Source organism: Lactuca serriola, chromosome 9, assembly GCF_051521515.1.
Source record: "Lactuca serriola cultivar US96UC23 chromosome 9, Lser_US96UC23_V15, whole genome shotgun sequence".
Lineage (NCBI taxonomy): Eukaryota > Viridiplantae > Streptophyta > Magnoliopsida > Asterales > Asteraceae > Lactuca > Lactuca serriola.
This window is the reverse complement of record NC_136416.1, coordinates 101,901,200-101,928,122: the sequence shown is the minus strand read 5'-3', so window position 1 is coordinate 101,928,122 and position 26,923 is coordinate 101,901,200. Positions and strand designations below refer to the sequence as shown.

General features: G+C 36.5%; 1 protein-coding gene across 1 annotated transcript; it reads left to right on the top strand.

The window, feature by feature from the left end:
- Window positions 1–12,915: 12,915 nt before the first annotated feature.
- Window positions 12,916–16,496, top strand: LOC145072646 (E3 ubiquitin-protein ligase WAV3-like). Its single transcript, XM_079019111.1, has 2 exons — window positions 12,916–13,465; window positions 14,472–16,496. Exons 1-2 carry the CDS (start codon window positions 13,241–13,243, stop codon window positions 16,284–16,286), a joined length of 2,040 nt encoding a protein of 679 aa, XP_078875237.1. The 5' UTR covers window positions 12,916–13,240; the 3' UTR covers window positions 16,287–16,496.
- Window positions 16,497–26,923: the final 10,427 nt, after the last annotated feature.

The following is a 26,923-nucleotide window of genomic DNA, read 5'->3' as shown; positions in this document are numbered from 1 at the left end:
CTTATAACTCCATGAAAGTCCTTCTTGAGCTTTTCCCCAAGCTTGATTGTGCATTATGGTTTGTAATAAGTTGTTTAGCCTCTAGATCTACGCATGATTGAGCTCCAGGAGCTTGGATCTACTGCCTTTATGGATCCATATTGCATGAAAGCCCTAGATCTACTCTTTTGGTGCACTTTGAGCCCTAAAACCTTTATTGGTGATTATCTACACGTAAACTTGGAAACTTTACGTGTTATTCATGCCCTAGAAACCCATATCTATGAATGGCATGAGCTGGATTCAAGCAAAATCGAGTATATAGTATTTGCATGTGACAGACTCGGCGAGTCGTTCATCGGACTCGGCGAGTCGAGTCGCAAGTCCCCGATTTTTCCCCCTTTTCGTGTTTGCGAGGTGGAGTAGTGAGTCATGGGGTATGACTCAGTGGGTCGGAAGCCAAACTCACTCATGAAGTAACTCGGCGAGTCAATGCCATGACTCGGCGAGTTCAAGGCAATCTCCTTGCCTCAAGAACAGACTCGGCGAGTTGTTCATACAGCTCGGCAAGTCGCAGCATAAAGTGTTCTTCGGATGAAGATGAACTCGGCGAGTTGTTCATACAACTCGGCGAGTAGGATGAAGGACTATTGGCCTTTGGTTTAGAAGGAAAACTCGTCGAGTCAATGCCTAACTCGACGAGTAGAGACGGGTTTATGGTCAGACAAAGGGATAGGGACTCGGTGAGTTGGCAAGCCAACTCGGCGAGTCGGGTCAACTAGCAGTTGAATTTGACTTTGACTCTTGGTTTGGTTAGGGGTAAATGGTCATCTTACCCTGAGGTCGGTTAGCGGTATTTGACTAAGTGTTTTGTGGGAATTATAGCCAGAGGATTTTCAGAGTAGCAGCAGCAGAAGACAGTCAGTTCCCACACCGATCAGCAGCTACTTTGAGGTGAGTTACCTTCCAGTAGCGGTGGGTCTACGGCCACAATGCCGGCCCACCAGTAGGAGTTGTATAATAGATGATTGTCTCTGTGATATTCATATAGGGTTGCTACTACCTGTGTTATGTTATTGTTCTAGTATGATGCGATGCTATGTGCTAGTGACAGTAGGGGGAGATAGTCCCCCAGATTATCGGTCGATAGGGCCGAAGGGGGGTGGTCATGCCCAGCCATGCTAGATAGATTATATGATATATGTGTTATGTGGTAGTAGTAGGGGGTGAAATAGTCCCTAGTACCCGGTCGAGAGGATGGAAGGGGAGACCAGCACCCAGATATGCTAGTCAGTATCCCTCGAGAGGACCGAAGGGGAGGCAAGCTCCCAGATATACTGGTCAGTATCCGGTCGAGAGGACCGAAGGGGAGGCAAGCTCCCAGATATACTAGACAGTATCCGGTCGAGAGGACCGAAGGGGTAGGTCGGGCACCCAGATATGCCTGACAATATTTGTATGTTATGTGATTGTATGGTATGTGGTATGTTGGGGGAACTCACTAAGCTTTGTGCTTACAGTTTTCAGTTTTGGTTTCAGGTACCTCTTCTTCGAAGGGCAAGGAGCTGGCACGGTAGCGGTACATCACACACATGTTTTGTATTCCGCATTATGAGATCTTCCTGGGGATTTGTACTCTGACACTTTTATGTTTTATAAAAATGGTTTCCAGATATACAATATCTTTTGTGAAATGATATGATCGTTGAACGTTGCATTCCTAATGTTTTGATAAGTGCATGTTTTAAAATGAAATTTTTGGCTCGTATTTTTGGGACGTTACAAGTTGGTATCAGAGCCCTGGTTTGAGGGATTCGGACACACCTTTGGGGGTGTCTGAACTCAAATCGAGGGATTAAAAGATTTTAAGAAAGAAAAGATTTTCGGAAAAGCTAAGTAAAGAATTTTAAGAAGGAACGAAGTGTGTGATGTGCGCGACCGACCGAGCTCAAGTAAGTATTCCCCAAAGTACCCATACAAGTTTATGTTATGTTTATCAGTTTTAGTATAACAACATGCTAGAATATGACTAAGGATCTGGGAGTGATGCCTTATGTGCCTGCTTTATGGGCTTCAGTGTATGAAAACTGCATGCTAGAATTGAGTGGACAACAGTAGGATAGCCTGTTTAGGTTATGCCTGATAGTATGAGTTTAGCACTGTATGCTAGTTTAGTTTCTCTCTGTGAGAACAGATTTGCTTGAGATTGTTTCCTGTGGTCTGAATGTTGCTTACTTTGTGCTTCGTGGGAATCTGAGTGATGGGAGTTAGACATTAGGTGAATACGTCACATCACATGTGATCAAGGTTGGATAATCTTAGAGTGCTGGATTTGGCTCTATTGCGCAACTCTTGTCTGAGTCTAACCGTTGTAGAGACGAGTCTGTTACTCGAAGGATTATCTGAGCCTCACCACATGTGATGGTACTCAGGTAATGGCTAACTGGCATTACAAGGAGACCTTCAGCAGCTGAGGACCGGGTAGAGTGGAGTTAGAGATTTTCCTAGGGCAAGCCTAGGATGAGTATAGCAGTGATCAGCGGTAGTGAAAGGGACCTGGTGGAGTCAAGGCAATCCTTGAAGAAGGTACGGATAGATGTGGAAGGTAGTATGGTCCCGTACTACTGAAAGCAAAGGATCCGTACCCGAACCGAGGAAGGCCGAGATAAGACCAGGGAACTTGTAGTAGGTGAGATCGCTCCTGAGGGTTTAAACCCCATTCTTATGTTAATATTGATTATCACATGCTAGATCTAGGTTTTAAAGTCTTGGATGAATGCATGTACAATAGAGAAACCTAGATCCAAGCATTAGGGTTTGCATGAGCACATAGGATGTTCTTATGGCTAAAACCCGTCAGCTTAAACGTTCCAGCATACCCGCCCGACAGAATAAATCATATATATATATAGACACACACACATACACAAATAAATGTATTCATATATGAATAAGTATAACTTAATTAATTATTCATATATGAATATGGTGGCGGTGGGAGGTGGCGGAGATGGTGGTGGTAAACTACCAAAATCAATTATATAAATATAGTAAACTATAAAATGATTTCTACCTATCAAAATTCAACAAAGAAAATATTTTTAAGTTGTTTGTAACATGTAGAAAATGTTTTTCAGCTGGGTTGTTCAATCTTCATATTGCAAATCGTTCATTGCTACTGTTGTTGTTGTTGGGTTATTGCTGCTGATTGTGAATTCAAGGCTAAAAGGATCGAAAATCGGCTGGAAATCGTTCATTTCGTAAAAAATCGGTGTGTTTTCGACTGTAAACTACTTGAGTTTTCGGTTGTAAACGTTTTCTTGGTTGTAATCTACTTGTGTTTATAGCTGTAAATGTTTTATCGATTGTAAACTGTTTGAGTTTTCAGCTATAAATTGGAATTTGATCGTTCTCGGCCGCAAACCAGTGTTGACTATAAACCCTTGATTGACCGTAAACCTAGTTGTGAACTATTCTCAGCTATAAACCTCGTTTACGGCTGTAAACACATTTGATTGTCAGTATTTTTAATTAAAAAAATTTAAAAAAAAAGAAATAAAACCCGAAACTATTTTCACCCAAGATAAAAAAAAAACAATAAATGCTTAGAAAAGCAAAGTATAAACCATATTTTTGACCCAACAATCTCCCCCTTGGTTTATAGCTTTCTTTTCCTTTGACCCAACAAACTCCCCCTAAAAATGTAGTTGGATTTTCTTGTCAATCTTCATTTGGAGCTTAACTTCAACTTTTTGTCTTCTATTTCTTCACAACTTCAAGATAAACAACTGAATCTTCTATGTGAGTGACATCATCTTGAACAGTTGGGCAATTGTTCAAAATTTGACTTTGAACGCACGTTGGGTGTGGAGGCTTCTTGAAAGGATTCTTGAAAATCTACGCTTTCAGCTTGAGAATCTTCAGAGAGAATATCAGAGAGATCAAATCTTTTGGATCACTTCAGCAGGTAGATAGATAGCAACAAATTGATTGAGGAGGCTTCAATGCAGTCTGTCACATAATCTTCAGGTGCAGCTTCACCTTGCTTATGGAGTTGAAAGATTGAAAATTGAAAGAATAATCTTTATTTCTTGTTCCTTCGAATAAGAATTGTTCAATGATCACGGATGAAGCCTTGGTTCGGAAAATGTCGATAAAGTCTCTATGAGTCTCATCTACATCTGCATTCACTTTGCAAGACCAAGAAAAATTTGAGATAAAAAAACAAAATTAAAAGAAAACTTAGCACACAATATATATATATATATATATATATATATATATAGAGAGAGAGAGAGAGAGACACACACACACACATACACAAATAAATGTATTCATATATTAATAAGTATAACTTAATTAATTATTCATATAAGAATATGGTGGCAGTGGGAGGTGGTAGAGATGGTGGTGGTAAACTACCAAAATCAATTATATAAATATAGTAAACTATAACATGATTTCTACCTATCAAAATTCAACAAAGAAAATATTTTTAAGTTGTTTGTAACATGTAGAAAATGTTTTTAAGCTGGGTTGTTCAAGCTTCATATTGCAAATCGTTCATTGCTACTGTTGTTGTTGCTGGGTTATTGCTGCTGATTGTGAATTCAAGGCTAAAAGGATCGAAAATCGGCTGGAAATCGTTCATTTCGTCAAAAATATGTGTGTTTTCGACTGTAAACTACTTGAGTTTTCAGTTGTAAACGTTTTCTTGGCTGTAATCTACTTGTGTTTACAGCTGTAAATGTTTTATCGACTGTAAACTGTTTGAGTTTTCAGCTGTAAATTGGAATTTGATCGTTCTCGGCCGCAAACCAGTGTTGACTATAAACCCTTGATTGACCGTAAACCTAGTTGTGAACTGTTCTCAGCTGTAAACCTCGTTTACGGCTGTAAACCCATTTGATTGTCAGTATTTTTAATTAAAAAAAATTAAAAAAAAAAAGAAATAAAACCCGAAACTATTTTCACCCAAGATAAAAAAAAAACAATAAATGCTTAGAAAAGCAAAGTATAAACCATATTTTTGACCCAACAATCTCCCCCTTGATTTATAGCTTTCTTTTCCTTTGACCCAACAAACTCTCCCTAAAAATGTAGTTGGCTTTTCTTGTCGATCTTCGTTTGGAGCTTAACTTCAACTTTTTGTCTTCTATTTCTTCACAACTTCGAGATAAACAACTGAATCTTCTATGTGAGTGACATCATCTTGAGCAGTTGGGCAATTCTTCAAAATTTGACTTTGAACGCACGTTGGTTGTGGAGGCTTCTTGAAAGGATTCTTGAAAATCTACGCTTTCAGCTTGAGAATCTTCAGAGAGAATATCAGAGAGATCAAATCTTTTGGATCACTTCAGCAGGTAGATAGATAGCAACAAATTGATTGAGGAGGCTTCAATGCAATCTGTCACATAATCTTCAAGTGTAGTTTCACCTTGCTTATGGAGTTGAAAGATTGAAAATTGAAAGAATAATCTTTATTTCTTGTTCCTTCGAATAAGAATTGTTCAATGATCACGGATGAAGCCTTGGTTCGGAAAATGTCGATACAGTCTCTATGAGTCTGATCTACATCTGCATTCACTTTTCAAGACCAAGAAAAATTTGAGATAAAAAACAAATTAAAAGAAAACTTAGCACACAATATATATATATATATATATATATATATATATATATATATTTGGATTTTTCATATTTTCTAAACAAGCAATAAAGAAATAACACTATTTTTGGATTTTTAATTTTTCTGATTTTTGTTTGATTTTTTTAAAAAATTTAATTCTCCCCATAAATTTGTGCATAGAGAAAAACTATGAACAAATTTAACAAAAACGAAAATAGTTACTAAATTTAAGACTATTGGGATCAAAGTTGTAAGGCAATTCAATATCCTTTATCAGCACACATCTGCATGAATAGATCTGGTCAATCACTGGTATTGTAGTCCATTTAAACACAAATGATATTCGACAAATTGGACAGATTATAAGTGACAAGACATTGTACCTATATTCCTAATTGGACCATTTACATGACAACGACCAAGGATATTGTTGTCCATTTAAATTTAGCAGCAAGATCTACAGACAACCTATTAAATGATTCAATTTTAGATGTACTAGAACGTGTTTCTCACTTCCCGACATACCCCGGTAATCAAGAACTTCCATAGAACTCCTTACTTTAGGTGAGTATTCAATCATTAAGAGAGAAGTTAGATATATAAATGCATATGTTGTATCCCAGGTCGGATGTTTTTCAATCACGTAGAGGGAACAACATATGACTAACATAGATAGAGGGTTAGAGAGATAATAGGGTGTATATGCTGTGTCCCAGATCGGATCTTCCGATCACGCAGAGGGGACAACATATGACTAATAAATAGAAAGAATTTCATAGATAAGTATATGCATAGAGATAGAGTTGCATATGTTGCATTCCAGGTCGAATATGTTCCAATCACGCAAAGGAAGCAACATATGACTGATAGACAGAAAGCAAGAAAATAATTTTCTACAGACCTACTTTATTAGAACCCCCAGTCGCCCTATCAATACCATAATTAAGGACATGAGTCCATACATCAAGGAAATGTTGAGCCACAGTTCTAGATAATTAACTCTTAGTGTATCCAAGGGCGTATATCCAAATAGAAAAGGTGGGTCCTAGGACCCACCTATTTTTTTAGTTTTATATATTAACTATATTGAATAAAGTTTAAGAACCATCTTGAGAAAAAAATATGACCTACCTTACATTATTTTTGACAAGATAAAAAATACAAATAAATGAAAGAAATGGTGGTGGGTTTATATTTAAACTTACAAAACAAAGAGTTAATATTTATCAAAACTTATCCCATATAAGAGATAAAAAGAAAGAGATGTAATTATTTGATATTATAAAATGGATGGTGGATGGTTATAATGAAAGTTGAAAAGCAACACAACTCATTCCATATTGTTGGTTGTAAAAATAATTATCGCAAATGAACTCTTTAATAAAAAAGAGATTTAGTCGTGCAAAATAAATGTTTTTCTTTTACAAAAATCTAGTTTTAGAGGCCAGGTAGACTGGTTTTTACTGGATCGACCCGAGCCGATTCATCACATGGATTGTTTACTTTTAAGATTTTTTAATTTCACTTAATTAGGAACCACATACTATTCTATTTTAGATTCGCCACTGAGTGTATCCCGCAAGTTCCCATGTATATCTCACTGCTCAATCTACCCGAGCATCGTATTGTCAGACCAAATGGAACTAACTAGTTCCACAAAGTGAAGTCCTTTCATTTATCAATCTAAGTCTAGTCCTTTTGAATCCTTCGTGCCTACCAGCACATTGAGCACAAAGTCTAAACAATTCGGCTTTAGTGCATTACACAAATTTCAGATTGCCCTTTAGCACTAGCCTTCATATCACTTCCCAAACAATACCTACAAACGAAAAACAAAAAAGTTTTCTTTGAAACGAATCATTGTAAGAGAAAACTCAGGAGTATCAAGAAGAAAACTCAAACCGTAAGCCACCAATTGAATTTGCATCCAGAAGGTCTAAGAATAGCACGCATATTCCAATCTCAGAACAGATCTGAAAATTCTTCACATTGTTAAGCACAAACCCCATGTGTGATCCTTTCCTTTCTTCCTTTCCCGCAAAGGACACATATCCCCACTGAAAGTTCTGAGTGTTGTACAATTGAGAGATGTCCCCTATCATGTGCTTGGATCAACCACTACCAACAAACTGAAGTCTGATGATATGCCTCCATAGTTGCTCCAGCACAGAGTGCAAAATTACTTGTTCTTTGGAACCCAATCCATTTTGAAACTGGTTTGACCTTTGTCATCTTTGCAAGGTACTATCTCCCATGACATGTCCTGTTTATCACAAACAGAAGATGAAGAAATGTTAGAATCATTTAAAGATTTGGGATATTGAACCTTTGGTACCCATCTATAGTCGGGTTTAACCCATTTCTTGTTCGGTCGGATGGGTGGCTCGGTACTTGCTTTTGAACTTGAAGTCAGCTGTCGAGATGGCTTTGACCTAACCAGTCTTGGCTTCATTGGATCATCTCTTGAATTGGACTTCTTGTCCGACATTCCCTTCTTGACCTTGGGAGTTGGATTTTTAGCCTTTTACGCGTTCCAGTCACTATTGCGCGATTGTGACCTTTAAGGGTTTCTTTTGGGGTATCTCCCTCTTGGTGTGTTCCGCCATCCTTGTGCGTAATAGGGAACATATGCACGATTAGGACAATTTCTGGACTTGTGTCCAAGTGTTCCACAGTGAAAACACGTCTTTTTCTTCACGTATGAATTTTTTCTACTTGCCCCTGGTAGCACGTCCTTGCCTTGTATCTGATTGTTTCCACAAGCACACTTACAACATGCACTCTGTTTAGCTATAAACCAAGGGGGAGATTGTTAGGTCAAAAATATGGTTTATACTCTGCTTTTCTAAGCATTTATTGTTTTTAGTCTTGGGCGAAAATAGTTTTGGGTTTTATTTCAAGAAGCCTCCTCACCTAACGTGTGAAGAAATCGAAGATAAATGTTGAATTCAAGCTCAGAGTGAAGATCTAGAAGAAATGCAGGCTACAATCCTAGGGGGAGTTTGTTAGATCAAAAAGAAAAGAAAGTTATAAACCAAGGGGGAGATTGTTGGGTCTAAAATACGCTTTATACTTTACTTTTCTAGGCAATTGTAGTTTTTGGTCTAGGACCAAAAATAGCCTTGGGTTTATGGTTGTAAATGTGTTTACGGTAGTAAACACGTTTAAGGCTATTGTTCCCCTATAAATAGTGTCAGTAGATGTTAGATGGAAGAGGAGTTTACGGTCAAGTGTGTGTAAATCAAGGTGTGCTAGAGAGAGAAAGTTAGAGAGAGAACTAGTATGTGTGAATCTTGTGTAAGGATTGTCATTCATATCATCAATATATCACATATTCATTGAGTTCTTCTTCTTCTCCATTTGATCTTGCATCATTCTCTTGATTGGGATTCCGCACCATCAAGCGGATTAGATTGATACGTCAAGCGACTTTTGGGACTTATAGTTGCTCTTAAGGAAGCTTGTGATCATCATATGTAGCACCTGGTTCCTGGTATGTATGATTTATCTGAGTATTTTACATTTTTAGCCTTGGACTCGACGAGTCGTGGGCTAGACTTGCCGAGTAGGGATGGGATATTGAGCACGTTTAATTTAGCGACTTGGTGAGTCCATACTCTAGACTCGGCGAGTCCACCGGTCTGGAAGAAACCCTAATTTAAGGGGTTTTCACCCTATTTAAACCCCCTTATGCGCCCCAAATTAGTATCCTTCACCCTCAGAGCATCCTATACCGAACCCTAACCCTCTCCTTGTGATTTGAAGTGTTTTTGTGCTTGTTCCTTGAAGATTGAAGAAGAGAAGGAAGGAAAGACCAAAAGAGAAGGTGAAGAGCAAGGATCTAGGACCTAATCCAGAGTTCATTGAGGTACAATTCGGATCTATTCTGTTTCTATGCTCAAATCCCCATTAGAACACCATTAAAGCTATCTTTGAGCCATTTCCAAGCTTGATAGTAGAATAGGGATCATAATGGGTTGAATAGCCACTAGATCTGGCTATGTTCGAGTTCCAGGAGCCTAGATCTAATACCTTTATGGGGCCATATTGCATGAAAGCCCTAGATCTACCCCTTTTAGTGTGTTTTGAGCCTTAAAATCCCCATTGATGATTATATACACGTAAAGTTAGAAACTTTACGTGTTAATCGAGCCCTAGGAACCCAGATCTATGAATGGAATGCACTGGATTCAAGCAGAATCGAGTGTATAGAGATTGCATGTATGCGACTCAACGAGTTGTTCTTCGGACTCGGCGAGTTGAGTCGTGAGTCCCCGATTTTTCCCCTTTCGAGTACATGAATAGAGCAATGAGCCATAGGTGGACTCAGTGAGTCGGAAGCCAGACTCAACAATGGAGGGACTCGGCAAGTCAATGCCCTAACTCGGCGGGTCCAAGGCAATCTTCTTGCCTCAAGAACAGACTCAACGAGTTGTTCATACAACTCGGCGAGTCACAGTCTAGAGTGTTCATCGGATGAAGATCAACTCGGCGAGTCGGATGAAGGACCATTGAGTATCAGTTAGGAAGAGAACTCGACGAGTCAATGCCTAACTCGACGAGAAGAGACGGGAGTAAGGACAATCGACTGGATATGGACTCGACGAGTTGGAAAGCCAACTCGGCGAGCCGGGTCAACTGGAAGTTGACTTTGACTTTGAATTGACTTTGGTTTGGAATCGGTCAGGGGTAAAATAGTCATTTTACCCTAGGAATAGTATCAATGTCTGATTAAGTGTTTTATGGAAATATAGCCGGAGGATCACCGGAGCAGCAGTCGAACATTTGCGGGTCAGCTTTTCAGCAGCCAGCCTTTTGAGGTGAGTTACCTTCCAGTTGGGGTGGGTCTAAGGCCACAATGCCGGCCCACCAAAAAGGAGTATCTAGTAGATGATTGTCTTCATGATAATTATCTTGGCTTGGTTATGCGCTTTGGTTGTGAGATATGCCTTTATGATATGCTGTGTGTAGTAGGAATTAGTTTTCCCTGACATCGGTCTCTAGGACAGTAGGGTAGGTCAGTACCCAGTTATGCTAGACTGTATGTTCATATCTCGTTATTGTATGCTAGCGATAGGGGGTGAGATAGTCCCCGGTACCGGTTGAAAGATACCGATGATGAGTACCGGTTGAAAGATACCGACGGCTGTTACCGGTTGAAAGATACCGATGATATTATATGTTATGTGGTATGATGGGGGAACTCACTAAGCTTCGTGCTTACAGTTTTAGTTGTGGTTTCAGGTACCTCTTCGTCAAAGGGGAAAGAGCCGGCGGCGTAACGACACATCACACACATGGTTTCCGCACTGGATTTTTCTGGGATCGTAATCTGATTTTCTTTGTTTCCGATGATATTGTTTTGAGACATAACCTTATGTTTTATAATTAATGTCACTTTGACAATGTTTTAGTAACACGCTTTATTACATGTTAAATTTTAAAATGAAATTTTTGGCCTCGAAATTTTGGATGTTACATCATATCTTTCAAGGTATCTCCTAACCTAATAACGAACCCTATCTATCTCACATTATTTATGCGGATGACATAACTTTTGTGGGAGAGTGATCCGAAATTAATCTCATCAATTTAAATAGAATGCTAAGATGCTTTTATCTAGCTTCCGGGTTGACAGTTAATCTCTCTAATAGTAAGGTCTTTGGAGTAGGAGTGGAGTTTATTGATATTGACCGTTTTCCTAATATTTTAAATTATGAGGCCATTATTTTTCCATTTTCCTATCATGGTCTTCCCATAGGTGCAAACATGAAGCTTACTAGGAATTGTCTTCCTATTATTAAGAAATTCAAAAACAAGCTCTCAATACGGAAAGCTAAGAATCTTTCCTTTGGGGGTAAACTCACGCTTGTTAATTATGTTTTGAGCAACCTTCCTCTTTATAACTTTGCTCTCTTTAAAGCCCTTAAAAAGGTTATCGAGTTATTGGATGGTGTTAGAAGAAGGCTTCTTTATGGTGAATTTGACAACCGACAAATCCATTAGGTGGCTTGGAATGTTGTGATTCAGCCAAAATATAATGGTGGTCTTAGGTAGGGTGTCTTAGATCCTTAAATCTATCACTCCTTGTAAAATGGTTGTAACGTTTGAAAGTGGAAAGCAATTCCTTTTGATCGTCATGCATCAAAGCATTTCATAATATTAGTGAAATTGACGGTAAATCTTTTGCGAAGAGTGGGATTCCGGGTACATGGCTTTCAATTTACAATGTTATATGGATTTTGGAAGATTGGAGCGTTGATATATGAGGAATTGTTCGAAAGAAATATGGGAGTTGGAAATTCCACTTATTTTTTGAAAGATAAGTAGTTTGGGGATGTCATCCTTGAGGACTATTTTCCATCCTTGTATAACATTGAATCTCTAAAAAATTATCTATCCAAAAGGTTGTCTTTTGATAATGAGTAAACTTTCAATGGTTGTGGAAGAGAGACCCAATAAGAGGGAAGGAATCAGTTGAACTTTCGATATTGAGTTATTTGTTGGTAGATTTAAGACTATCTTCTGATCCAGATAAGTGGATCTAGAAAGGAGATGTCTCGGGGAGTTTAAGTCATGCAGAAGATTTATGGATAATAAGATTGTGGTGGATAACTATTTACAAATATTTTTTGGGTCAGTTGGGTACCCATCAAGATCAACTGTTTCGTTTGGTGCATGTTACTTGACAGGATTTCGGTGGCTCATAGTTTGTTGTTGTCTGGAGTCTCGTTAAATAGCACTACCTGTCCTTTCTGTAATGATGAGGAAGAAACTATCGGTCATGTTTTCTTCAAGTGCTCTTACTCGGTATAGGTATCGAGTTGGCTACACAAGTGAAGTTTGATGTTTTCTTCTCCTCCCTCAAGTAGATAGGCCATTTTAAAAGTTATGAATGCCCAAACTCATGGAAAAAAAAGGAAGAAACTTGGTTTAACCCTATTTATACAATGATTCAGGTGATTTGGAATGCTCGTAACAATTTGGTGTTCAATAATTCGAGGAGCTCTCCCTTAAAGACGTCGGTTGATATCCCGTTATTAACGTGTATAATTGGATTGAGTATAAATCTTTTTATAATTATGTTAATCAGTTTGATTGGTGTAGCTCTCCGTTTTATGCTTTGTACTTTGTAAGTTTCTTTAGTTTCTTGCTAGTTTGTTTACTAATACTAAAAAAAAATTAAAAAATAAAAAAAATATAAAAAAATAAAAAAATTAGTGGATGGGAATTTAGGGTAAAGCTTTTGTACTATTCCGATAATATTCCCCACAAACTCAAAAACCCAAAGTCAACAAAATACCCCATAAAAAGAAAATAGACATAGAAAGAGGAGATCATTCTTCTTTCCCTTCTTCCTCTCCCCTCTATCGAATTCAATAAATGCCCGCCAAGAAGAGTACACACTTCTTGTAAAATCAACCCCATCACCATTCATTATCTTCTGAATTGTAAACCCCCTTTTTCTTCAGTCATAGCCTTCCACACCTCTTTAAAACCCCTTCTAGGTTTTCGTGCTATTCACCTATTTTCCCCAATTTTTCTTCGACCCCCATTTATCACCTTCAATTTCACCTAATCCTGCTCATCACCCACTTCCAGATCTTCTTTAATTCCAACGGATTTGGTGAAATGGGGAGTAAATGGAGGAAAGTGAAGATGGCTTTGGGTTCTAATTTGTGTGTATATGTGCCTCCGGCTGATGCAGACGTCTCGCCACCCCAATCGGAGAGGTGCTCCGACGCTGCGTTGTTGTCTCCGGCGTCTGACCAGCGGAGCCTCGGAGGCTCTGCCACTGCTCCTCGGCCGTGGTCTCCGGCCTTACGCTTGTCTAAAAGCTTTAGCAGGTCTTCTAAGGTTTGTTCTTAATACTCCTCATTTTCTAAATTTTTATCTAATCAACTATACTTAGAGTTTCATATTCATATCATCATGTGGGTGTTTTAATTTTTCTCTCGATTAAAATGTTTATGAAACAAAGAATTGAGATATAATTTTTTTCTTTCTTTAATTTTGTCGGGTTAGATTTTGTATACTCTTCTGTTTTACTTAGAAGCTATTCTTGAAATTTGCGTTCATAATCAAGATTTATCTTTTGAAAATTTGCCTGCTTTATTAATTTTGACCTTATTATTATTCGAAGAAAAAGTTAAGTTCGGACGTAACAAAAACCAAGAAAAATAAAAAGATTATAACAGGAAGCCTAAAAAAAGTAAAAATTAGGATGTAGCAAAAACCAATGAAAAAAGTTATTTATTACAATACAACAAAACAATATTATTTGTTTTTACGCCAATTTAGAAGAAACTTGATGGTTTGTTTATTTCTCAGCAAGAACATCATATACTATATTTAAATTTTGATTTTGTCTAACGAATAAATGGTCCTCTAAACCAATTAATTAATCGTTGAAACATGACATCTTCTTTATATATTATAATTATTTCGGGGATTTGTTCACATTTTACATTTCATTGTCAATATAAGAGAATTATAATTATAATTATAATTATAATTATACCCCTCGTGCAAAAAGTAAACGGCCTCATTTGTTGACTGTGTTATCTTTTTAACTTAATAATCAACTAAAAGAATTAAACAATAAGACGGAATTTCTAAAAACAACCAAAAACTTACGTCAAACCCTATGTTCGATTCGGTTGTTTTGTTCTTTTGTTCGTGTCTTTTTGATGTTTTTTGACTTTTATGACAGTTGTAGGAGTAGCAAAATCGTTCTTGTTTTCTTATTACAACATAAAAACAGTCTTTTTGTAAAGTATTAAGAAAAAGACAATATATAAAAATGAAATGGAAGTAAGTTATTATTTTTCATATTTTTAACTCGACTCATGTCAATTTTCAGAAATGCACAATATGTTTGACATCAATGAAAAGGGGAGAAGGTCAAGCAATTTTCACAGCAGAATGTTCGCATTCATTCCATTTTCAGTGTATTTCTTCAAATGTAAAACATGGCAACCAAATCTGTCCAATTTGTCGAGCAAAATGGAAAGAAGTCCCATTACAAGTTTCAACCGGTTTAAATAATCCGGTAATGGCGGTGATCCGCCAGTTTCCGCCGCAACACAACTCCAACCGCCAAGTCACCGCTGCTGTTTTTCCGGCGAACGAGCCGCCGGTCTTCAACGATGATGAACCCTTAGATCTCCAATCTTCAACAACCACATCAAATGGATCAGATTCACAAAGGGTAAAATTGGAAACTTACACCGAAGTTCCGGCGGTCCCACGGTTCACCACCACCGATGATTTTACAGTTTTGATCCACCTAAAAGCTCCGGTTTCTACTTCAATCAACCCCGGTCAAACTGTGGTCAACCGGGCCCCACGGGCCCCGGTTGACCTTGTAACGGTTCTTGATATAAGTGGTAGTATGGCGGGCACAAAGCTCGCGTTACTTAAACGGGCTATGGGTTTTGTGATACAAAACCTTGGGCCCGCGGACCGGCTGGCGGTGATCGCATTCTCCTCCACTGCCCGCCGGTTGTTTCCGCTACGGAAAATGTCGGATTCCGGGAAGCAACACGCGCTTCAAGCCGTTAACTCTCTGGCGGCAAACGGCGGCACGAATATCGCCGAAGGGTTGAGGAAGGGTAGGAAAGTGATGGAAGACCGCCGTGAGAAAAATCCGGTCGCGAGTATAATATTGTTATCCGATGGACAAGATACTTATACCGTACCTGTAATCGCCAGTTCCAATTCCAATTCCAATTCCGGTGGCCAGAACCGGTTAAACTATCAATTACTTCTTCCTGGGGTCGGAACCGGAATCAAGATTCCGGTCCATACATTCGGGTTTGGAACGGATCACGATGCGTCATTGATGCATTCGATTTCCGAGATCTCCGGGGGGACATTTTCGTTTATTGAAACCGAAAGTGTGATTCAAGATGCATTTGCTCAATGTATTGGTGGACTTTTGAGTGTTGTGGTGAAAAGTTTACAACTGATTATCGAAACCGAAAACCCTGGAATTCGTCTTAAATCTTTAAAAGCCGGAAGCTACAAGAATCACTTGATGCCGGATCGAAGATCCGGCATCATCGATGTGGGCGATATGTACGCGGATGAGGAACGCGATTTTCTCGTCTCGGTCAACGTGCCAAAAGAAAAAGAGTTGACTTCTTCGTTATTCAAAGTACGTTGCTATTACACCGATCCCTTCACGAAGGAAACCGTGAAATTAGAAACCGAAGATGTTACGATTAAAAGACCGGAAAAAGTCGGGAGTGAAAACGTCGTTTCGATTGAAGTTGATCGACAAAGGAACCGGTTACAAGCAGCCGAAGCCATGGTACAAGCGAGAGAAGCAGCGGAAGAAGGTGATTTGACACGAGCCGTGGGTGCACTCGAGGGGTGTCGGGCGGTTCTATCGGGAACCGTGTCGGCTAGGTCAGGAGACCGGCTTTGTATGGCTCTAGATGCTGAGCTTAAGGAAATGCAAGAGAGGATGGCTAGCCGACATGTATACGAGGCATCGGGTCGGGCTTATATCTTATCGGGTTTGAGCTCACATTCATGGCAACGAGCCACAGCTCGTGGGGACTCAACCGATGGTTCGAGCCTGGTTCAATCGTATCAGACTCCATCAATGACTCAGATGTTGACTCGGTCTCAGGCTAATTTGGTTCGACCGGTTCAACCGAGACCTAGGTGAAGGGTTTGAGGGAAATATAATTGTGTAAAGGGAATAAATGGTTTTGGGAATTAGGGTTCATGATTTTGTATTTTGGGTTATAATGTTGTTTTCTTTTGTGCCTTTGTGGTGATGTACATAAGTTGAACCGGGTTTTTTTTGGGGGTATATGTTTATCTTTATGGTTATGTAACAATGAATATATATACGTGCAATCTTATTCTTTCACAACTTTTACATAATGTTTTAAATATATTTTGGATGTATTGCTTGGTTTTGGAAAATGGTAACTTGAAAATCATGAATATTCGTGAATTTAAGTTAATTATATAAGAAGTCAATGATGAGATGTTGTAGCATGATGGAAAGTTGGTTAATTGAGTTGAGGATGAGGATGATTGAATTGAACGACTGTTGGCTTTTGGTTGCACAATAATGGCCCATGCCACAATGCCACCCATCATGATCATGGCCAAACTTTTTGGTACTAGTATGTCATTTCCATAATGCCCATTTGACTTCAAACAAATATCCCACGTATATTTGCTTTATTAAAGTGTTATAATGATGTTAAGATGCTTTCACAAAAGGTATTTCAACTTTTGGGAATACCATATACTTTCAAACATAAGTCAAACTCTATAGCAAATAACATGGTATGTATGAGTATAAGATAATCACCTAAAAGATAAAATAAAATTTGATATGGATAGACATGAATCGGTTTGGTTTGGTTTATGCTTAAAGCCAAAACTGAACAGAAAATAAACCTTATCTTGTTCGATGTTGGGTTTTCAAGTGGTTTTGAGTTTCAATAAACCTGGTTTTGTTCGACGTTTGGTTCTCGGTTTTCAAGTTCCACCACAATGCTATCTAGGTTTTTGGTTCTTTCAAGTTTTTTGGTATTTGATTTTTGTATATTTAATCAAGAATTATCCGGAGGTTGTGTAATATAAACTGAATTTAAACTATTTGATTTGTGTTGTTATGTTCTAGTTAAAGGTGTTGGAATCTCATTTGTTTAGCATGATAAAGGTGGAATGGCGGAATGCACCGTAGGAAAAAAAAAATCCGTGGAGGGTAAAACCAACATTTTCGGATGAGACTCTTTTCATCTTCTCTATCGATCTATGGATGAATTAATGCATTGTTTTCAACGAAGTATTTGATATCAAGATATACATTTCGTATCAAATTTTGATTTAGTTCCATCATCAAAGAGTGACAAATACATTTCATAACAATATATTTTTACATTTTAATTGGTTTTTATATTTCTTTTAAATACAAGTATAATTTATTTATTATCATATATAAAAAAATCAAACAAATTATAATGGTTGTTTCAACAAAAATATATTATAACTTAGAGGGTGTTTCAACAAAAAAAAAAATAAGATTTTGTATGTTATGATTTCTTACTTATCAAAACTCCTTATAACTTTTTGACAAATTTGTAACAATGATACATGTGGTATGTCGAAAATTACCATTTTGGGCAAAACATATTTGGATTAGCACCAATGGTCCAAAAAATATCATTTTGTTGCGAGTTTGGTTCATTTTCGTTTGATTTTTCTTAAAATGATGAATTTACCGTATACATTTTCATTTTCTATTTTTTATTTAATATAAAATTTTTCTAAATTAAAAAAAAATAAGAAATTACCCCACCAAATTCTCACCCTTAATAACTCTCTCTCTCTCTCTCTCTCTCTCTCTCTCTCTCTCTTATTTTGTCACAAAACACCAGCACAGCCAGTCGGACTGGCAAACCCACCGTCGTCCTTACAAAAAAGTTTAAAGTAAATTGGATCAAAGTGGCAAGAAAATAAAAATCTTTGGACCATAAATGTTACTTCAAACGTTTTTGGCTCAAATTGATAATTTCCACGTAACCATAGGGATCATTCTTGCAATTTTGTCTAACTTTTGGGTTGTAAAAGTCAAATATCCTTTAAAACATTTATAAATTAATACAAACACTTTTAAAAAACAACTTATTGACTTTCCCCATCATAAACTACAAAAGTTAATCTAAACACTTTTTGAAAATACAAATTTCTCACCATCATAAGTCAATAGGGCAAAAAATAAGAATTTTTTTTACAAATTTCCTTGAAAAAACTTGTCAGTTTTCACAATTAATTTTATGTATACAACAAGTCGTTTTGGTTTTTTAGTTTAGTCCCGACCTTTCGCTCTAAGAGTGCTGGGCATGGGCAACATCCTATGAGCGTTTTTGGGCGTTATAACGCACAAACACTACCCCATTCACCGTTTTTGGACGCTATACGCCTGCGGTTGCTTCACGTTGCCACCACCACCTTCGTTTAACGTTGTTTCTTTGTTTTTATCTAAAAACGCCGGTGTGGGCGTTGCCCACACCGACCAGCCTAATTTTGAATGTTTTAATATGCGGGTTGATAGACTCGTGAATCTTCTGATGCTCCAATTTTGAATGTTTTAATATTTTTTCTAATAAAATTTCCTATTATAATACATTCTTCCACCATTTTAAAACTATATTTTTCTTCCTTCAATTTTATTCCATTTTACTTACTATCTCTACATTTCAATTCTAAATTTGAAAATAGATATTATTCATAGGCCAATTGTATTCGCAGAGTGGTCCTAAATCAAAGAAGTAGCGTTGATAAGAACATTCTTTGATACTTTAGAAAATAGATAGGTTACTCAACATAGATCGTCATATTTTTGGCGATTAGTCCATGGATCATTTTAAACAACACTTTAGGGGTTAAGATCTTTAAACACATCAAATTGTTCCCAAATGGAAAAATATGCAACAAAAAGTAAAAAAGTTTAATGTCGTTTTACCCACAAAATGAACACCCGTGAGCCTAAAGTTTTTGACAAAAAAAGTTTAAAACACAACAAAAAATGAGCATCTTGAACGCCATAAAAGAAAGATTTTCATTGCGAGGCAGCATGAAATATTTTAAAAAATCACTATTTTGTTTTTAGAATTTAAGTATTTTTTTTAATTTGTTGTTTTTCGTTTGTAGTATGTTCTTTTTGTTATTCCGTTTGTCGTTTTAGGATGTAACTAATGTTATTGTAGTGTGATTTTCTAATTAAGTGTTATTTTAAGAGTAAAAAAATTAAAAAAAAATACAATGTTTTATTTTAATTTACATTTTATAATTTAATTAAATAAATAATGTTATGTTTTATTTTATTTTGTAGTTTTTGATTTACTTGAATTAAAAATAACGTATGTAACAAATACATTGAATAGGTTGGAAATAAAATAATGTTTACATTATTATTTTTTTATTTTTTTTTGTGTTGGGAAAAATATAAAAGAAATGATAATAAAAACTAATGTGAAGCCGATGCGACATTAATTTGAATGAATTAGGAGAAAATCAAGAATCACTCCGCTATCATAGTAAAAACATTCCTATTATCTTAGAATTTTAGAAAATTTTAGATATCTTTTAAATAAATATCATGACATCATATTTGTTATGTTATGTGACAAATATCTAAATATAATATATGATGTTTATAATTTCTAGAATATTATATTTATACAAAATATCTAAATATAATATATGATGTTTATAATTTCTAGAATATCATATTTATTCAAATTCTTTTTATTAAGGTTTATGATCATTTTAAATTATTATCTTTTATCGCTATTATAATAATCCTATTGTAAAACCTAAGTTTAAAATACCATCATTTATAAATATTTCAAATATTATATTTATCAAATTTACCTTTTTAAATAACTTTTTATTCTTAATTTTAATTTAGATGATATAAATAATAAAATATATAAAAGTAGGCCCAGCACCTCACAATCATTGTATAACTTGAAATGTTTTGAAGTCTGTTTTGAATTTGTTTGACTTGTTAATATATTGACATGACGACCGTTGTACACTTGTACATATACATAACAAGCATTATACACATTTGGTTGCTATGTATAAAAGGATTGATGATCAAAACAACAATAAAAAAAACATATTCCTGACAATAAAACTTAAGCTATATATCTATAAAACGTTGTAAAACGTGTACCTATATGTACCAAAATACATACTGTTTTATTATGCCTGCTTAGGGATTATTTCACTAAATGTAAAAACAAGAAAAAAACATACATTCCAATTAATTACAGTTTTTAACTATCAAATAAACATTTTAAAAACGACCAATTATTACAAACATTTGCTCTTTCCTTTTGAGGTGGATGTTTATTTGGATCCAAGCTTGAGGTGTATGATTATTGCATGTTTTTTACGTGTAACAGAACAACATTTATATTGTAAAGAGAAAAAATATTAGTTCTTTCATTAGAAAAGTATGAGTCTACAAAGCAAGAGGGAAAGAAAGAATAAATACTAAGACCCTAACAAAACCCTAATGGTCTAGCTAAATCCTAATGGACTAATAGACTAGAGACAAAGAAGCCCATAAGCATATGAACTAATATGGTTAATATCTCCCTCAAACTCACAATGTCACAACAATAAGCATTGAAAGTTTGTCACACAAAAAACGTAACAAAGATGCCGACAAAACCTTTGTAAAAATATTAGCAAGCTGTTGATGGGACAAACGAAAGCGAAATGGTCCTGAGCTGTAAGTGATTACGGGTAAAGTGACAATCTCAATGTGCTTCGTCCACTCATGGAAGATAGAATTCATCGCAATTTGTATCGCACTTTTGTTATCACAATGGAATGGAGTAGGCAGAGAATTGTGAACCCTCATATATGCAAGAAACCATCGTGTAACCAAATAATCTCATATGTAGTCATAACCATATCATGATACTCAGCCTCCATGGAAGATTTAGAGACAACTTCATGTTTCTTGATTTTCCATGAAATAAGAGACTCTCCAAGAAACACATAAAATCCGGTTGTGGATTTACGATCATGATGATCGCCATCCCAATTGAAATCACTATAGGCATGTAACGCAAGAGGTGACGTCAATGGAAAAAAAGGCTTGAAACTGAGTGCCGCGAAGATACCTTATAATACGCAGTACAACTCCCCAATGAACAGAAGTAGGAGCAGTAACAAACTAACCGACGACTTGAACAACATGAGCTATATTCAGTCGAGTATCTATAAGATAAACCAAACTTTCCACAATAGTTCGGTAAAGATTTATATATGATAAAGGTAAACCATCATTAGGAGAGTACCGTACATTGGTTTCAAGATGAGTATATATAGTTCGGTTGTTAGAGAGACACACCGGTATTAACAAGTAGTTATATATTTAGTCTGAGAAAGAAGATACACTTTCTTAGACTAAGCTACCTCAATACCCAAGAAATAACGCAGCAAGCCCAAATCCTTCATAGCAAACTGATGAGCTAAATCATACTTCATAGAATCAATACCACCATGGTCATCACTCATAATAATCATGCCATCCACATATAAGGACAAATGAATCTGCCATGTACTCGTATATATGATAAACAAACCTGAATCATGATTGCTTTGGAAAAATCCAAGAGAGGTAACCACTATGGATAATTTCTCAAACCAAGCACGAGGTGCTTGTTTGAGACCATATAAGGCTTTGCAAATCCCACAGACTTCACCCGACTGGTGGTGAATGCCTGGGGGAGGAGACATATAAACCTCCCATGTATAAGTCTAATACAGAGAAGTGAGTTCCTCATCCATAGCATTCTGCCAGAGAGGATCTAAAACTGCCTCTTTATATTATTCAACTTTAGACAACTGATGGATGTTGTCTATAAATTAAGCAAATGATCTTGAGTATGTAGAGTAAGAAAAAATCTGGAATCTTGGTGGACTTGGTAGGACGAGTAGACCTCCTTAGTGGTGGTGGAGAAGGGTCTTCAATCTCAATGGTCGAAGGAGCAAACCCAAGAACCGGAGGTATTGAGGAAATCTCTAAAGACGTAGGCGTGACATGAACTGTAGAAACAAGCAACATGGATGAATCTCGATCATCTATATCCACATCAAAAGGATCAATATGCAGAAGATCTGACTTCATTACATTATCGGATATAGCAGGAATTGAGTAGAAAGGAATATGTTCCAAAAATGTGATATGCCAAGAAACATACAACTTTTTACTCACAATCATAGCAATGATATACCTTTCTGTCCAATACTAATACACATATAACAGAATTAGGCCCCAACTTGTTCCGCTCATCATGTGCACGAAGAACAAAACAGGTGCATCCAAAAAATCGAAGAACAGAGTAGTACCGTAGGTGACCATATAGCTTCTTAAAAGGAGGCATTCCTGAATTCAATGCATAAGGGATATGATTAATCACATAAACAACAGTTAAAACTACTTCTCCCCAAAAGGTACTAGGGAAATGTGCAGACAAAAGAATTGAGCGAGTTGTCTAAAAAATATGATGATGTTTCCATTCTGCCACACTGTTTTGCTAGATAGTGTCAGTACAAGATGTGACAACCTAGAGAATACGTCACTCACCACCGTTAACATTTAACAATAGGACGTTAGAATGTAATAAATACAACCTTGTAACCACCTGATATATTTTAATATATTTGAAATTGTCATCCTTGATTACATTAACCTTTAGGCTAAAATAGAAGTGCGCAAAAGGTCGTGTCACTTTGAGAGCATGTTAGCATATTTCGACTCCTTACGCCACCGTGATTCCAAAAATATAAATTTTGTAAGAATCCGACGCAGTATTGCTGAGATATGACATTTATGGTAAATGAATATCTATTGTAATTAAAATGTTACAACGACTAAAACTACAAGGACATTGGTTGACTTTTGGAGAAATTCGCTAACTAGGCAGTCGTAGTACTACTTAAAGTAGGAACTATAAGGCAAGGAACGCCTAAAACAGATGTTATATGTGAGAGTTATGATTTTTACAAGATAATAACAGTAATAAAAACACATCGGAAAATGAAAGTGAAAACTAGACAAAACGACCAAAAGCAAAGTCGAAGAGAATGACGAGACCTATACAGATATATAAGAGTGATTAAGAGTGGAGTTCGTATGCGAGAGTTACAAAAATTCGAAGTTGAATTTTTACCGTCATGCGTGCATTGACACCCAATTACATCGAGATACGGGATGATGTGGCACTCTAAGATGAAGACCTATGGCACCATCGTGCGGTTCATGCGCATTTACGTAACACCTGCTCCAAACTTGCTATAAATAGTAGGTTTCAGCAACTCATTCTTCCTCACCCACTCTTTGATTCTCTCTCTATTTTGTTCCATGTGTCATAGCCCCGGTCAACTCTCGAAGTGCTAACTTATGGTTTCTACCCTACACTAATGTTTTCATACTCACAGGTGAGTTTCACGGCCCCATTTTCCAACTCCTTACTGGGGGGGGGGATACATGTCTAAAATGCAACTTTACATAGTTATCACTAATTATAGTTAGATAATTATGGCCATAGCATTAGGATGATATTAGGCTTGGTATTTACTCTGCACAAACTCTTTATCTAATATTATGCGTAGTTGTTATACTGAATCACTATGATAGATAAGATCATACCTAGTTGTCATGTTGGCCAGTTGACAGGAAACGCATAAACTTTTTATTATAGCCACCTTTGGATAAGCTTAGTACCAGGTGTTACTCTGCCCAAATTATCGGCTACGCAAAACATGCTATATATATATATATATATATATATATATATATATATATATATATATATATATATAAGTAAAACCGTATAAACACAATGCGAATAACAACATGACCGACCAGGGGAGGCCCCCATGATAAGAGTTAGATGCGACACAATTCATCAACACATTGATAGATTTTCAGTTATCATCCAACCTATAGTCGTTAATTATTAAGTGAACGAGAGAGATATGCATAAATCTATATGGTATTGACACTCTCACCTGTGGCTGCTAGCTACAACCCGACGACAAGTCGAAGCAGGCATGACATTCTGAACACATCGATGTCTGATGAAGCATCGTGGATTTTTGGGATCAACAGTCATAACTTGATTATAGGAACTCATTGTAACTTTGTCAAACTAAAACTAGCTATCATAAACTACTAATATGAATTAATACAATTAAGTGGTGATAGTACACACAATATCGAGGAAGAAAGTTTAGGTCAACCAACACCTGACTATCTTAAGACCACCACCAAAAAACCTCTCTATGGAAGTAGCGATAGTACTCACAATCTCAAGGAAGTGAGTTTAGGAATAAAAAAAACAACTAAAATACTTACACATGTTTTATAATAATAAAATTATGGACTCACCAACATTATGTTGACCTCTCAAACCACATGTGTTCTTAGGAGAATGAACCTATTTGAAGGAAGAGACAACCCCGATGATGTAGCCCCGAACTTATATGCTTTGCTCTTCTACTTTTCTTTTGTAACCTACTTGTACCTCGAACAATTATGTGATATATTTTATTTAATGAATAAATAGCTATGTGGTTTAGTATATTAGTGTATTATTTAATGCATATCTTGGAATGAAATCCCAACATCCTAACGTTGCACAGCCTGACGCTTCCGTCATTGGCCATGGGGTGTGACACATGATGACTGGTGAATGGTACCATCAAAAGCAAGAAGTTGAGTAAAATCATTAGAGGTGTATTCACCCCTAGGTCATACCTAAAATACTTTATCACAAACGAATGTTGTGTTTTAACAAGAGCTCTAAAATTTCAGTAATGCTAAAGAAATCAGATATGCGTTTCATAAGGTAAACCCATGTATATCGAGTATAGTAATCTATGAAAGATACATAATAGGTCGAGCCACCCTTTGTGGATACTGGTGCAGGACCCCATACATCAGAGTGAATGATATCAAAATGAGCAATAGAACAAGACATACTTTTACTGAAAGGTAAAGTAGAGAATTTTTCCAGTTTACAACCACTACAATGAGAAATATCACAAGTATTCAAATGAAACAAAGCACTAGGAGATGCTAGAAATCATAAACATGATACATACATATGTCCCAAACGAGAAAGCCAAAGAAAAAACCGATATAAAAAAAGAATCAAACAAAAAGAAGACAAATCAATGTTGGAAGAAGCAACAACAAACACTTTGAGAACCTCCAGGACTTAAAGTTTCACCATCCTATGGCCAATGCCAATCACCTTGTGGGTGTATTGATCCTGTATAGCGCATACATGATTAGAAAAGAACACCCATTTACCAGACTTACACAACTGACTGACCGAAGCAAGATTCAAAGTAAGTTTGAGAATGTAATAAACATCAACGAGAGAAATATGAGGGATAAAAACATATCTAACACGCTTAACTATCATAGATGTATCACTAGTAGACATATCAGATATGGATGAAATTTGTGACAAAGAACTAAACGATGATAAATAAGGAGACATGTGATGGGTTGCACCAGAATCTAAAATCCACAAAGATGAAGGAATACCTGAGGTAGCAGATGAAGTAAGACCAGAATGAGACATAGATGCAAACATGGTAGTAGTATTAGAGGCCAAATATTGTTTGAAACGTTCAAACACCTTGGGATCCAACGCAGGAGGTGGCATGTTGCCAACAAACTTAGTGTCAACTGATGGCGCAATAATAACAACAAACTCTGGAGGGTGAGGTGTCCATGGAAGAACACCAAAAGAATATGACTGGAACTTATATTGACTAGATATTTGTTATTGTCCTGAGCTGAGCATATTTACCCTTGTTAACTAACAATAGGTACTGAGCTTTCCAATGATTTTTATGTTTGTAGAAGGCACACTCATCATAAGCAACCCTCGGAGTTTGTTAAGCCTGATTAATGGAAAAAACAAGAGCAACAAGAGTGAAAGTAGGGGTGGAAGTTTCTTTAGACCCTTTATCCGTATGAAACTTGATATTAGTTTCTTTAGCAATCAACTCATGAACAACATAATGCACTGAGGGATGGGGGAGCGATGAAGAATCGTTCCACATAGGTCTTCAAAATCGGAACGTAATGCCACAAAAAACCGAACCCGTTGTTGTTCTTCCCTTCCAACAACATAAGGCTGAAAATATTTTATTTCTTTATATTCATTAAGAGCCAAATGATCCTAGATACCAGACATATCAGCATAGAAATCTTGAATACTCATATCATTTTGTTGAAGGGCATGAATTTCATATTCTAATTGATATTATTTAGAAAATTTGGACTCAAAATATAGTCTCGCCAAATGATTCCAGACATCCTTTGTTGAGTCATACTTAGCCAATTTCATACCAATAGACTGTGTAACAAAATTATTTATCCAAGTAATAACCTTGGACTTATCGGTTTCCCAAGTACTAACCAATAAATCAAAATTCTCATCTTGTGGCACCAAAGGTTTTACTTTAACCCTAGTGACATATTCCCACATATTCTTCCCATGAAGGATTTTTACCATAACATATCCCCAATACATGTAATTTTTTCCATCTAATCGAGTACTGATTGACTAAAGGGAATCATCATTTCCAGTCATGTTGCCAACATAACAACGTTAACAAGAACCACAATAACAATAGAAAAATAATCAGAGAACAAGAACATCAACAAACTAGTAAAAGAAAAAAATGCACAACATAAATCAAACAACAAACAAACAACAATAGTAGATGAAC